We start from the raw sequence: 15,700 nt of genomic DNA, 5'->3' as shown, positions 1-15,700 counted from the left end.
GTAACAACTTCAAACATAAACCAAACACTTTTAATGAATTAATTTCATTGTATAGTGACTTTGAGTACCCAGAAAAGCGCTATATAAAATTTATGTATGATAATGGTAATTTTGAATGCGTAGTACTTCAACCAGAAAAAGAAAAAAGGCTTTTCACTTTTCTACCAAATTTAAAAGTTGTTTTAGAGGTGTGACAAAAATGTCCTTTCTTTTTTATTATTTCTTCACTTTTCTGCACATGCTGTCAAAGATCAACACTACAAAAAAGTGCAATCTTTGCAATGTTTTGTTCCTGCAATTAAATAAACTAATTTATTTATTGCATAATTGTGACCATCACCAGCCCTCCCTAAGGAAGGGTGAGACACACTTTATTATAGGGAGGATATAAACAGAGGGCAGTGTTACACCTAGGTGAGGGGGAAGGGAACAGGGAGGAGAGAGTCAAAGTAGGAAATGGAAAGGATGGGGAAGAGATTATTATTTGAGAGTGAGGTGTGAAGTTGTAGTTGTGTATATTGTGCTTATTGTGTTGTGTAATCAAGCCATGGTGACCAGTGTGAAGCTTAGGTATAATGGTGGTGGCTGTGGACAAAGGGAAGGAGTGAGTGGTAATACCTAAAACAGTTATTTGGGATCAACGTGTCTAAGATTAAGCCCAGTACGAGTTTTATCCCACGCGTGCTAGTGCATTGTAAACCAATGTATGAGCAAGAACCACTACTGCAAACCCAAGCGCCGCCCTGGGCCCGAAGATGCAGCCAGACCAGCAGAAAGAGCAGGAGCCAGGGCAAAAACATCCTTTCAACCATATGTTGCTGGTTGGGCAATGCTGTTTTTTCTTCTTCCAAGATATTTTCAGCACTTATAAACCCTTTCCACCACTTTTTCCACCTAATGTTGACCCATCATTGTCCACTTTTTTTAACCATATTTCAGACCTACATTTTTTTTTTCCTTTTTAACCACGTTCACGATTAGTCATGTTCATTATTTTCCACCATTTTGGGTCACTTTTATCCCATTTTATTCCTGATTAAAACAAGGATTTACACTTTTAAGATGACGATATACTATGGCCCAAATAATAGTAAACATTCTGGATAACAGTGGTTATTATTCAGATGAATGAATAAATGTGGTTATCACAGATTCATAGAACAATGAACCATCATTTTACTGACTTTATGGATGGACCCCAAAAATCTCTCCCCTTTATTCCCCCTTATAGATGGTCCTGTCTCCACATGACTGTTCTTCAATGTTCATGTCTGTGTTTAACCACCATCAGCTACAGTGGGGGTCCCTGTCTCTGGAACTTTTCAGTTTTAATTTAGTTTGTTTCAATAGGGGGCAGTGCAATTTAATAAAACACATGAGTAAAAAACCCAGAATTAACCAAGGAGGCCATTTTTCATCTGTAGTACCCTGGCCATGTTTGGTGGTTGTGGGCTGAAAAAAGTTGAGAACCCCTGCTCTAAAGAATAAATAATGTTGGAATCTCTCAATTGATGTTAATCAGGTGAAAACTTTTATTATTTTGGCAAAAATCAATACAAAGGAAACTGTCTTTGTGAAGTTTTCAACCTCAGTGAAGAGATGAATAGAAATAACAGAAACAAATTCATTTCAACTTCAATTCTACTGTATTTAACAATAACGTTTCTTCAACATAAAATAAAAAAGTACCATTTAAACACTTTAATCATAAAGAGGACTAAACTTCTATATAAAAAAAAAAGATGATTACACATTAAGGAAGCTTTTAGAAAACTGCATTTATATAAATTGTTCAGCACAACAGTTAGGATATATGATATATTACCATGAACAGGTGACATGATAGTGAGTGCAGCACACAGACAAACATCCTGATGTCCTTATAACAACACGTAACGAGTGACTCCGCCCCCTCGGACTTCCCTCAGGCGCTGGCAGTGACGCAACATGTTCAAAATTCCCTGAAATCGTTTGTCGACCTTTGTCTGCGTGAACTCACGAATGTCATCTTCCACAAAAAAACACTGACCTGCAAGAAAAAAACAAAAAAGTGTTAATGCATGCACTGTATAAACCTATGAAAGCTCAGTGAACAACTTAGAGCAGAATGCAGGCTTTGCACTTAAACTAAATGTTTATGTCTATATGTAATAACATAAATAATTGTGTCCATTCAAAATAATACAATTAAAAAACAACATTTGGACTTGGGAAATCATTAATATAGTTTGGAAAATATATTTTAGCCAGGGTTGGGGTCATTTATAATTGCAATTGCGTAATTGGTAATTAATTACAATATTGACAAAATTATAACTGTAATCGAAATTGAAAAAAATCTGTTGCTTGTGTAATCGTAATTGAGTTCAGGTAATTTACTTTGTAATTGTCATTAACATTCTATAAAAACTGTCACTTATAATTTAATTAAATGCTAAATTGGGGAACAATGTTACACTTCTATGACTTACACATATGTGATTAATAATAATAATTATTATTATTAAGGGTGTCCCGATCCGATATTGATATCGGTCCAATATCAGCCAGAAAACGAATATCGGAATTTTTTTGACTGCATCTAAAATCTACGATATATATTATATTATATTTATTCAATTGTAGAATACTGTAGATATTATGTTGAAGGTTAAAAAGTATGGAACCAATTGGTTAATAATAAATGGGTCAGTTTTATTTTATCCCTACTATTGTTGACTATTGTTCTCTGTTTGAGTGACATCACTGGATCAAGCCTTTTCTAACATTCTACATTACAGAATAAGTTATAAAAGTATGTACGATTTGTGCTGATATCGTATATCATATCAGCCAATACCGAAGGCTGCAATATTGGGTATCGTATCGGAAGTGAAAATGTTGTATCGGGACATCTCTAATTATTATATTATAATTCATTTAAGTTTACCTGTTTGTTGTCTTTGAATAATAATAATAATAATAATAATAATAAAAAAACAGACACAAAAAGGCTCAGATGTAATTTAACTATAGTAATTGAGAACATACTTGTAATTGACTTTCACGGCAAAATAATAATTGTGATTTTAATTATCATTATAAAAATGCTGTAAACTTAATCATAGTTGAGTTGTACACTGAACAAAAATATAAATGCAACACTTTTGTTTTTGCTCCTGTTTCTCATGAGCTGAACTCAAAGATATAAAACATTATCTATATAAACAAAAAACCCAATTTTCACAAATATTGTTCACAAATGTGTCTAAATATGTGTTAGTGAGCACTTCTCCTTTGCAGAGATAATCCATCCCACCTCACAGGTGTGGCATATCATGATGCTGATTAGACAGCATGATTATTGCACAGGTGTGCCTCAGGGTGGCCACAATAAAAGGCCACTCTGAAAATGTCCAATTTAATCACACAGCACAATGCCACAGATGTCGTTAGTTCTAATTAGCATGCTGACTGCAGCAATGTCCACCAGAGCTGTTGCCCGTGAATTTGGCAGTACGTCCAACTGGCCTCTCAACCGCAGACCACGTGTAACCACACCAGCCCAGGACCTCCACATCCAGCATGTTCACATCCATGATGGTCTGAGATCAGCCACCTGGACAGCTGCTGCAACAAGAGGTTTGCATAACCAAAGAATTTCTGCACAAACTGTCAGAAACCGTCTCAGGGAAGCTCATCTGCATACTCGCCGTCCTCATCAGGGTCTAACCGACTCGAGTGGGCAAATGCTCACATTGGAGAGGTGTTCTCTTCATGGATGAATCCCAGTTTTCACTGTTCAGGGCAAATGGCAGCGTGTGTGGTGTTGTGTGGGTGAGCGGTTTGCTGATGTCAACGTTGTGGAGTGGCCCATGTTGGTGGTGGGGTTATGGTATGGGCAGGCTTAAGTTATGGATGTGTTTTAATATTGTTTTAATGTTTTAATATTGTAACTGGTACTGTCATTGTTGTTATTGACTTGTACATGTATTGTCATGCTTGTATTTTATTGCCTTTTTACATCTTGGCCAGGGGACTACAGATGAAAAATAGCCTCCTGGCTAATTCTGGCTTTTTTTAACCATGTTTGTTCATAGGTTATATGAAATTGCACTGTCCCCTTTCAAATAAACCAATACAATACAATACAACACAGGTGCATTTTATTGATGGCATTTTGAATGCACAGAGATATTGTGACGAGATCCTGAGGTCCATTGTTGTGCCATTCATCCACAACCATCTCCTCATGTTGCAGCATCATAATGCACGGCCCCATGTAGCAAGGATCTGTACACAATTCCTGGAAGCTGAAAACATCCCAGTTCTTGAATGGCCAACATTCTTACTGGACATTTCACCCATTGAGCATGTTTGGGATGCTCTGGATCGGCGCATATGACAGCGTGTTCCAGTTCCTGCCAATATCCCGCAACTTCACACAGCCATTGAAGAGGAGTGGACCAACATTCCACAATCAACAACCTGATCAACTCTATGTCAAGGAGATGTGTTCCACTGCGTGAGGCAAATGATGGTCACACCAGATCCTGATTGGTTTTCTGACCCCCCAATAAAGCAAAACTACACACTTCAGAGTGGCCTTTTATTGTGGCCACCCCGAGGCACACCTGTGCAATAATCATGCTGTCTAATCAGCATCTTGATATGCCACATCTGTGAGGTGGGATGGATTATCTCTGCAAAAAAAGTGTTCATTAACACACATTTAGGCACATTTGTGAACAATATTTGAGAGAAATGTCTTTTGTTTTTATAGAAAATGTTTTAAATCTTTGAGTTCAGCTCATGAAAAATGGGAGCAAAAACAAAAGTGTTGTGTTTATATTTTTGTTCCTTGTAATTTAACATAGATAATTGAAGACGTAATTGTAATTTAAAAAGGTAATTTTAGCATTATCTAAAATATCAGCATTAGTTAATTGAAATGACTCCCAATTTCAAGTTAGTTCCAATAAATAATTCCCATGAAAAGTTTATATTTTTAAATATTCCCATATTTTCCCACCCCTTTGCAACCCTAGTCCTATGTCCACATCATTTTCATTCATAGCTTATTCATCCCATAAGGTTCTCATCTGTAACACACTAGAAAAACATGGAATGCTTGAAGCTTTTTGTTTCATTTGAATAAAAATAGTTTGTCAGACATACCTTTAATATCTTTAGTCTCTTCATCCTTAAACCTCTGGTGCAGTTTTCGAGTGTGATTATTCAGATTTTTCACAGACTGGTGAAGAATCTTGTACTTGGCGGTCACTGCAGCGTTAACAACATGCACAGTGGCATTGACTTGGTCGTACAATGTGCGTCCTTTCATGTATCTAAATTAAACAGGAACAGGACAAACACGTACGTTAAAGTTTATAATCGCTAAAACTGGAAATCCAGCAAAACTAAGTAGGACAAAAAAAAAAAAAAAAAAAAAAAAAGCCAAGGCCAGGGTCAATTATAATTGTAATGTGTAATTGATAATGGTAAATGGACTTGATTTATATAGCGCTTAATAACCACACTGAAGCAGTCCCAAAGCGCTTTACATATCAGCTCATTCACCCAATCACTCTCACATTCACACACCAGTGGGACAGGACTGCCATGCAAGGCACTAGTCGACTACTGGGAGCAACTTAGGGTTCAGTGTCTTGCCCAAGGACACTTCGACACATAGTCAGGTACTGGGATCGAACCACCCACCTCTCGATCAGAAGACAACCCTCTACCACCTGAGCCACGGTCGCCCATAATTAATTAAGAGTATGACGTAATTGTAATCGGAAAAAAGTCTGCTTCTGTTGTAATCGTAACTGAATTGTAACGGAGTTCAGATAATTGACTTGTGGAACCATGTTACATTTCTATGTCTTACACATATGTTCAGTTCTCTTGAGCAGGGGTTCTAGACCATGGCGTCAGACACTGGGAGGGGGTCGCCAGATGCCTTCAATAAATAATTTGAGCCCATTTTTGCTTATTTGAACCTATTTTCTGCAACTACACCAAACTTACCATATTCTAACCTATTTTCATCACTTTTTCGTGCCATATTTTTTACTCCTTTTAATGCGTTTTTGCTACATTACTCCTATTTCTGTCACTTCTCCACCAAATTTCAATGCCTTTTCTTCAATTTTTTTTCCACTTTTGAGACCTTTTTGGCACTTATAAACCCTTTCCACGTTTTTCCACACCTAATGTTGCATATGTTCGCCCATTATTGTCACTTTTAACCTATTTTCACCATAATTCATGCTTATTTTTGCCAATTTAACCACATTCATCATTTGTCATGCCCATTATTTGCCAGTTTAAACTAATTATTAGGTACAGTAGGGGTCCCTGTTCTATGAAACCTTTAGTTTGGGGGTTACGGGTGAAAAAGGTTGAGAATCACTGGTCTTGAGGATCATTTTACCATTTTTATAAACATTTTAATTGAGGGGTATACTGACAGAAAAAAACAGCTCAGACACCCACACCAAAAATAGAAATAGCAATATTTTCACTGATTAGGAAAACTAACAATGTAACCAACAGATGAAAAACTAATTAGATGCTAGATAATATTTTTTGTGTATTTTACAGCTGACCTGTTATCATAAGAGATGCTAACAAAAAACTAACACAAGAGGAAGCTTAAATATTATGGGGTTATTTATTAAAGACAAGTAATTGACTTTCAGGTAAAAAAAAAATATAGTTATTGTAATTGAGTTGTAATTGAACATGGATAATTGAAGACGTAATTGTAATTGAAAAATATGAATGACCGCAACACTGACCCAGGCCAAAAAAACTAAAAAGATAAAAGAAAACTGTTGTAAAATGTTGAAAAAGTTTTTTAAAAGAAGAGCATGACGAGGTTGGTAAACATTGAAAGAGCTTAAAAGATTGAAAAAGTTAAAAAACAACAAAATGTTGGAATATAAATTTTAAAAAAAATGCAACGTTAAAACTTTAAAAACGTTCAGATGCAAAAGTAAAGCTGTTAAAATGTTAATTTCCCCTTGTTTTAGGATTGAGTTGAGGAGTGTAATAAACTGTGGAGTTTGTAATCTGACAGTTCTGAATCATAATGCATTCTGTCCTCCTTCTTATTTGCAGTTAATCTATGTAGTAAACCATGTGCAAACAAATAAATGAGAGAAAGACACCAAAGTAAGGGATTCCCTGGTTAAATGTAATTCTTAGATTAACACACTTACTGAGGAATGCTTTCAAACTCTGGTAAAGTGAGAACCTCCATCGCTTTAACAAGGCTCTTAACGGGCTTCTTAATGTTCTCCTTTTGGAATGAAAAAACTTCAGGAACTTTATCCTTAATTATTCTCGAGTCAGATTCACTACGAGGGGAAAAAAGAAGAAATTAACAAATCAGAGAAAACACTCAAAACATCTGAAACAAAACAATGAAGAATCAGGGAAATCACAAACACTGGATCTTTATTACAATGATTTAAAAAAGGTGATATGATGATAAATGTCATATACTATTTATTATATTATAGTGCACTCACCTGACTGAGACATCTGTCCTGGGCATGTGTGGAGGAAAATTGTCCTTCATTTCCTGAAGACTTTCTACATATTTTTTGTAACAGGAATCAATTTCCTGTAACACAAACATCAAGTGTTTTATTCTCAAAATATGATTGGATTTGAGCCAAAAGTTAAAAAAAAAACACATCACAATATAAGATTTACAGTACATGTGCTCTATTCTTTCACTCCCAATGTTTTTACTACAATAGTTGAATTAATCTCTAAATGTTAGAAGGAAGTTCACCCTTCATACCATTGTGCTTCTCTAGTAGCAGCACCTTTACAGCTACTCCAGGTTTTCATTGCTTTTATTTTGTGTTTCCTTAACTGGGGGGGTTTCATTAAACCCAGCTCAGGGTTAAGTCCAGGTTTAACGTGATAGTCCGGCTCAGTTAAACCGGGTTCTAACCCGAACGGCCGATTCATCAAAGAAAAAACACCTTAATTGCCATAGTAACACAGTCCGTGGGTCAAACCTGCTCCCGACCAGGCTTAAAGGTCCAGTATTTTTCACACATCTCCATTTGTTCTAAGAACCCCAACAACATAGTACTTCAGGTTTATTTTCCCAGAGTTTAAAGGTGCAGTCTGCAACTCTTTTAAAAGTGACTTTTTGTCATATTATCTAAAGCTGTCACTATGTAAGGACAGCTTTACATCAAACTAGTAGTTTGTGTGAAAAAATACTCATTGTGTACTCAAGTGTATCTGGAGAAAATCACATATCCTACCTTTAAACCTAGCTTCTCCCTGGGTGCTACACTGGGGCTGCTCCTCAGGGAGGGGTTAAATGCACGCAACAAATCGTGTATGTAGGTTTACATATATGACAATAAAGTATAATGTATATTCTATATGTGTTTTGTTTGACCTGTGAGGTAGTTTGAGAGGGAGGAGCTCACATTCTTATAGGGTAGGGAGAGCCAGGATTATCAAAAGGAGGAGTTGCCACGTTGTGACATCATTACGTGAGAAAAATCCAAAGCGCCCGTTTGGAGGTGATTTTTTTACAAAATGTGGAATAATAAGGGAGGGAGGAAACAGAGCTTTTTCAACTTTGGTCCTCTGAATGAAGCTAAAGGGATGTATATCACGAATTAATTTTTCATATTACTTCCCCTTTAATAAGCAGTTGTTGGTTGGATTGTAAAAAGTTATCTTTAAATTTCATGAAAAATCTAAGAAGATTCAGATTAGTGTGACAATCCAGTCCACTCACAGAGTTTCTATTTATTTGATCTCTTATTCCAACCACATTAGCTCCTCTTATTAAATGTCAATTATTGTTTTATTGAGGCTTTGTTTGCAGACAAGCTCCACACATGGTGTGAATCAATGACAGCTTCTATTATTAATAGGAAAACACATCCATGTATTAATTAAAGTGAGAGGAAATACTAGCAAAATAAAAGTGATTGTTACTCTGGTGTCTCCAGTTTGCAGCAGACTAACCTTGAGCTGCTTCGTGTACTCCTTGTGTTGTAAAACACAGCTGTTGAGCTTCTCCATGAGTTCCTCCAGTGCGAGAAGTTCTCTTGAGAGTTTTGTCACTTTTTCATTAGGCAGATCTACAAAAAAAAAAGAATTATACACCAGGATTAATGGACATGTAGCTTTTAAATGTTCTAAAATTGGTTTCGTCTGAGTAGAAAAACGTGAAGGTACAGATTCTATGTGGGAAGGAACTCTGTGATTTTAAAAAAAATGTTTTTATATACATTACATATTGCAATGTTTCGCATTAATAGACTCCTTAATTGAAAAATACAGACATACTAACTGAGTGGTTCTCAACATTTTCAGCCTGTGACCCCAAAATAAAGGTCCCAGAGAGCGGGGACCCCCACTGTAGCAGAAGGTGGTTGAACACAGACATGAACATTGAAGAACAGTCATGTGGAGACAGGACCATCTATAAGGGGGAATAAAGGGGAGATTTTTGGGGTCCATCCATAAAGTCAGCAAAATGATGGTCCATTGTTCTATGAATTTGTGATAACCATATTTAACAGAAAAAGTGGTAAAAAAAAAGGGTTCAAAGTGTCAATATTGGAACAATTAGTGGGAACAATTAGTAATGGACATGACAATTCATGAATGTGGTTAATTTGGCAAAAATAAGCACTAATTATGGTGGAATAAAGTTATAAGTGACTGTCAGGGCAAAATTGTTCGTTATGTTTATTAACATATTTACTCATAGACCTTATTCCTTTTAAGGCTTTAAGTTGAGACTTTTCATTTCTGCTGTCTCATGTTTTCTGCTCTCTTCTCGAGGTCAGCTTCCCAAAACACATCTTATCCCTCAGACACAGTGGCATCGCACACTCACATGCCTACACACACTCACATAGTCACACACAAACACCCAATACACATCCATTCATACACACAAACACCATACACGCACATACCTCCAACACTCACGACAATCAGGAGATACCAGAGAACTGGTTGTTTTGACCTAAAGAAGAAACAGTCTCTTTTCACTCTCTTCTTTCACCTCCTCTGTCCTCTTTATCTCCTGGGGGGAGGAGGGAGGGGGACTGAGGGGGAATATACGTGATGAGTTAGAACTGTGGGCCACTCGATCATCGGACCCGGGCGGTCACTAATTTTGTCCATCTTTGTACTCTTTTTTATTTAGTTTTATAATAAACCTTTTTTATAAAATCATCAATGCCTCGCCTGGACTCCATCACTCAACCAGAGCAATAAATCATGTCTCCAAATGAGGTCAACCGCAAATTTGCCGTGACATGACAATAATGGGTCAACATAGAGTGACATTAGGTGGAATAGTGGTGGAAAGGGTTAGAAAATGTCTTGAAAGTGGAAAAAATGTGTAGAAAAGGCATTGAAATTTGAAGAAGTGGAAGAAATGGGAGTAATGTAAATTAAAAAAAGCAAAAAAAGGCAAGAAAAAGTAATGAAAATGGGTTAAAGCTGATATCTGGAGTTTCTGAGAAATCTATGTTTATGTATGATTTTTTTTTTTAATTCATAAAAATACCTAACTAGTATTTTACTATGGTCTACTGCTGGTGGTCATTCATATACGTTAATGTATATAAGTCCCTCCTTCGTCCTATAGACCCCTATACAAATGGAAACAATCGCCCCAGAGCCACAGGTTGCAGACCCCTGCCCTGGGAGAACCACAGCTGAACATCTGTCCTGGCATCATAGTCCATCAGTTCTGGTCCCTCCATGCTGATTCTGATGAGCATGTACGTTCTATCGCTGAGCTCGGCACCTTCTTCCTTTTTACTGCTGTCCTCAATGTGAGCGTGCTCTCAGTGAAAGACTCGTTATGCCTCCGTTCGCGGACCACGCGCACTCCAAAGGAGCACATTGGTGTTTATACTTGGTGCATTCACTGCTGCATTACCCGCAGCCAAGTTGCAGAGAAGTGCACTCTGTGTGGGACGTGACGAAGCACTCACCCGCTCCGTATAAAATAACGTCACCCTATACGAACTCGCACGGATGCAACCAGATAAAATTTTCACTCGCACACAATGAAAATATACTCGCATATGCGACCATTTTGGTCGCAGTCTCGAGCCCTGAGGAAGTGAGGCTGTTTAGGGCGGGACATCGAGACATTTCTCAGAAACTCCGGATAGCAGCTTTAAAATATGGCAACTTTGGTGTAGTTGCAGGAAAGGAGCAAAAATAAGCAAAATGGGCTCAACTTGTTAAAAAATATCCTTAGTTTCTTAAAGGCATCTGGCAACCCCCTCCCAGTGTCCCCAGGGTCCTGACCCCAAGGTTGAGAACCCCTGTGCTGACGAACACACTGAGGCATAGACAAGCATTGTGCGGTTGTGTTTCTTGGATGTGGGAACCAGAAATCACATTTTACACCTTTTCATCAGAGTTTTCTTTAGATCTAAAGAGGAGAAAAACTGCTCCGTTTCTTCACTTTGGTTTCAAGCCAAACTTCCAAGTCCACTTGTTTTAATGAGGCTAGAGTTACAACGACTAGATTCAAGGTGACCTGACGACAGAACTTTCAGACAAACACTGAACCTCACCGACAACTGCAAAGTCCACAAGGTGCTGCACATACAATATTTTCTCGTCCATGCGGTGCCAGAGCTCTTCCAGATCACTCATTTTCCTGCAACAATAAAACCTTGTGTCAGTTAGTGATTATTTTCAATACAATAAAAGGATGTAAAGACAATGATGAAAAAAACTCATTAATAATAACTAGGGATGAGCAATATTGACAAAAAAAAATATCCTGATAATTTCTGGTATTTATCATGATAATGATAAAAATCACAATAAATAAAAAATAAAAAAAAAATTCACAACTTTAGTGTAAACAAGTTCCTTACAAACACAAATAAATGTGAATACATCAACACTAGACACATTAAAAAGGCTACAATAGCTGCTGACTTAAAGAGTTCATGTGCTGATATTTTCTGGAATATATTTGTGCATGTGGATCACTATTATTGTTATTGTAGGCAATTTATTTATTTCCTCACTTAAAATTATTTAAAATCAAAAAAACACATGAAAAGCACAAAGTTACTGCTGAATCTTGTTTCATTTATCTGATAATGATATACATAAAGTTATGGTTAATAAATAACTGATTTCCTATAATTAAACCAGATCAAGCTGATGATTTAATCATTCAGTATATTTTGGTGTAATAATCTCAATAGTTACATTAGTCTAATGGGACCAGCTTTGTCAGTGAACACATGAAATATAATTAAAAAATATTGCGTTTCACAAATTGGGACGAATTAATAGTGACATTAATATTATGCTAACATTTATTTCACACAACGTGTGACATGTTTATCTTTTATCCTTCCATACAAGTGTTAAATCTGACCATTAACAAATCGATGGCTCTCTGTGGCTTTATGACATTAAGACGTGTTCTTTTTACTTGGTTTATTCCTTATATGGAATGGTTAGCATTAGCTCGTAGCCCAGTCTGTGTGTCGGAGAGTTAGCTTAGCATAGTTAGCTTTAGTTGAGTTTCCAGTTCATAATCGATGCTGCAGGTTCATCTCTGTCCCCGTGTTTGTGGAACTTTGGGTGGATTTGATGGAAGAACTTGGATTAGTTGACTTTGTTGGATGGTTATCTGGTTTTAAAGGAGCAGTCTGCAACTCTTATAAAAGTAACACAAGTGTGTTGTTTGTGTGTCCGTGCAGCAGCCTCCGTGTGGGCTGCTGTAAGTGACACTGTGTCGTTGCTGCTGCTGAGGTTTGTGCACATAGAGAGAGAGCGAGAGAAGCACAGCAATATGCTTTTAACAAAGCATGTCATATTACTGTGATGTTGCTGTCTGGCTAATGTTAGCTCCTCTGAGGGAGGGACTTTGGAAAGTTTGGAGGCAGGGCAAGAGAGCAGCGGGGAGGGAGGGGGAGAGAGGGATCTGAGAGTTGTGGATTGCACCTTTAACCAAGTGGCGGTCCATGATGTATCGCTGCACGGCAGATTTAGGTAGCCGTGCAGTGCCTCACACACAGAGGGCGGTGTGTGAGGGGGCGGTGGCAGTGCACACCGTGGAGCTTCCATAAACAGTGTTCTGCTCCAGAGAATAATAAGTTGTTGACAACAAACGGGGCAATTTTAGCCCGTGGATCACGGGTTTTTTTTTTTTTTTTTTTTTTTTTTGGGGGGGGGGGGGGGCATTCTTGGCTAAGTTTCCGACATGGGAATTTATCGTTTATATCTTATATCGTGGGATGACAAATTCTTACCGGTGAAAATATCACACATTCCTAATAATAACCATAAATTATTATTTTTTAAATACCAATGATGGCTTACACAATGTTTTGATCAGGTACTTAAACTAAATAAATACTTAAAGTTTAAACAATAACATAGATCAGTGGTTCTAAAATGTTTTGGCTCCAGTACCCTCTTTCTCTCACATTTGAATCCAAGTACTCCCCTTTGTCCGACTAGAACATATGCTCAGAATTACTGTATGTGAAAAAACAACTATAGAGCATAATGATAGAATGAATGAGTGATAACACACATTTAAAAAAATAAGTTAAACACTGACCTTAGTATTTTCAGTTCATGTTCTAATCAAGATAATTTCTATCATAATTATGTTTGTGTATTTTTGTTGTCATTTTGTGTGTTGGTATTATTTCAATAATTCTCTCTCAATGTCTGTGTTTTCGGTGTCGTTTTGTATGTTTCACTGTTATTTGTGTGTATTTTGTATTGATCTTGTGTATTTTTCTATCATTTAGCGTGTCTTTGTTGTCATTTTTGTGTGTTGCTGGCAATAGTAAGTATTTTTCTAGTGTGTGTGTTTTTCGTGTCATTTTGTGTATTTTGTTGCTGTTTGGTCTTTGCATTATTCGGTATTGTTTCTCTTATTTTGTGTTTCTTTGTTGTCATTTTGTGAATTGCTGTTAAAATTTAATATGATAAACATTTTTAACTAAAAATACAAAATGACAAGACCCCATATTTTAATGCTTTCATGTCCTCTACACAGTCTACCAACAGGAAAAAGAAATAATGAACTTATCCAATGACATTAATCTGACACACACACACGAAAGAAGATACGTCGTTCGTAAAAAGTGTGTTTAATAAAGAAAATATGTACTTTCAAAACAATTCCCCGTATAAAGCGCTTTTTAGAGCTTTATAAAGTTAGTTAAAGTTAGTAAAACAAGCCTCTCACCTTGAGTTGCTGTTTGTTTCTTTTATTCCCGCTTTTCTCTGAACATTTGTTTTGTATTTTCTTCTTCTACTGCGGCTTCTTCTTCTTTGGTATTTTTAAAATATTACTGTTTTCTAACGTCTATCAGAGCTTTACCGCCACCTACTGGTCAGGAGTATGACTATGGATTTTAGGAAATCCTTTTTATATAGTAAAAGCAATGACCGCATTCTATTACTTCTTGTCTCTCAAGTTCCTTTTAAAATATGTGATAAATGTCCAGTCTCCACTTTATTGTATTTAACTTATTTTGTTACATAATAATAGAGTGGTTCACAAACTTTTCACAGTCCCGCACCCATTTAACCTGAAGCCACGTACCCCTATACTACACACTTAAAAAACAATGTTTTTCAAGCCTGTCGATCGTGACCTCATATGGGGTCACCTGAAATTCAAATGAGGTCCCCTGAAATGTCTAGTAATTTATAATAAATAAATAAATAAATAAAAAAAGCACTGATTAAATATGTATTTTTAAAATGTTTAAATTATTATTCTTTTTCAAATTTTAACACCACATACAAAACAATTTTAAATAACTGTATTCTATACTTTCATTTTCTTAAATATAAATCTGGATTAAATAAAATGCATCTCGTCACTTTGTGCACTAATCCTGGCAACAACAAACATTGTCAAAAGCTAATTCGTGTAGAAAGAAAAAAACAAACTTGTGATATTGAAATGTGGTCACGACCCAAAAGAGGTTGGGAATCACTGATGTAATGTCACATACAATGTAGCCCTACAGTGAAATGTGTCTCTGAATTTTACCTATCCCGTTGAAGAATAATGTATAATAGCAAAATAAATAAATTATATTAATCTGTAAAGAATATAAATAAGTAAACCAATGTAGCTCTCATCATATTTGCACTTTTTTGAAGAGATTATTTCTCTGTAACCATGGGGAGTCTTACATTGCCTAATGTAAGACTGCTCGTCGATTTATTTTCTAGTTTCTAATTTTTATTCTTTATTCATTTACCCCCATGACCATTTGCTTCCCCCTCTTTAGGAACAACATAGACATTAATACATCTGTACATGGTATTATATTGTTATATATTAATATTTTGAATACAAACATGCCAGTATATGAAAGAATATAGAAGAATTTGATGGCATGACAGCCAAAGTTGTCATTGGCGGAGCAGAGTCCGCCCCTTTCGCCGTGAACGTCGGTGTGAATCGAGGCTGCCTGCTGGCGCCCGTCATCTTCAACCTTTTTCTTGCGGCGGTGACCCTCGTTTCTCGCCAGGGCATGTCACCAGGGGATGGGATCGCCATCAGCTACAGGACCGATGGGAGTCTCTTCAACCTACGCCACATTCAGTCCAGGATGAAGACATCGCGCGACACCATCTCCGAGCTCCAGTATGCACGCGACGCAGCATGCCTATCCCACACTGCCAG

The 15,700-nt window shown here is 36.8% G+C and overlaps 1 protein-coding gene across 1 annotated transcript; it reads right to left on the bottom strand.

The window, feature by feature from the left end:
* Positions 1 to 1,865: 1,865 nt before the first annotated feature.
* ska1 (spindle and kinetochore associated complex subunit 1) lies at positions 1,866 to 14,256 on the bottom strand. Its single transcript, XM_028445176.1, has 7 exons — positions 14,243 to 14,256; positions 11,586 to 11,671; positions 8,998 to 9,113; positions 7,521 to 7,615; positions 7,209 to 7,346; positions 5,158 to 5,327; positions 1,866 to 2,029 (listed from the first exon to the last, which is right to left on the bottom strand). The coding sequence occupies exons 2-7, from the start codon at positions 11,665 to 11,667 to the stop codon at positions 1,881 to 1,883; spliced, it is 750 nt and encodes a 249-aa protein (XP_028300977.1). The 5' UTR covers positions 11,668 to 11,671; positions 14,243 to 14,256; the 3' UTR covers positions 1,866 to 1,880.
* Between the last annotated feature and the right edge of the window lie 1,444 nt (positions 14,257 to 15,700).

Source organism: Gouania willdenowi, chromosome 4 (assembly GCF_900634775.1).
Source record: "Gouania willdenowi chromosome 4, fGouWil2.1, whole genome shotgun sequence".
Lineage (NCBI taxonomy): Eukaryota > Metazoa > Chordata > Actinopteri > Blenniiformes > Gobiesocidae > Gouania > Gouania willdenowi.
The sequence above is the reverse complement of the archived record's forward strand: the minus strand, read 5'-3'. Positions and strand labels throughout refer to the sequence as shown.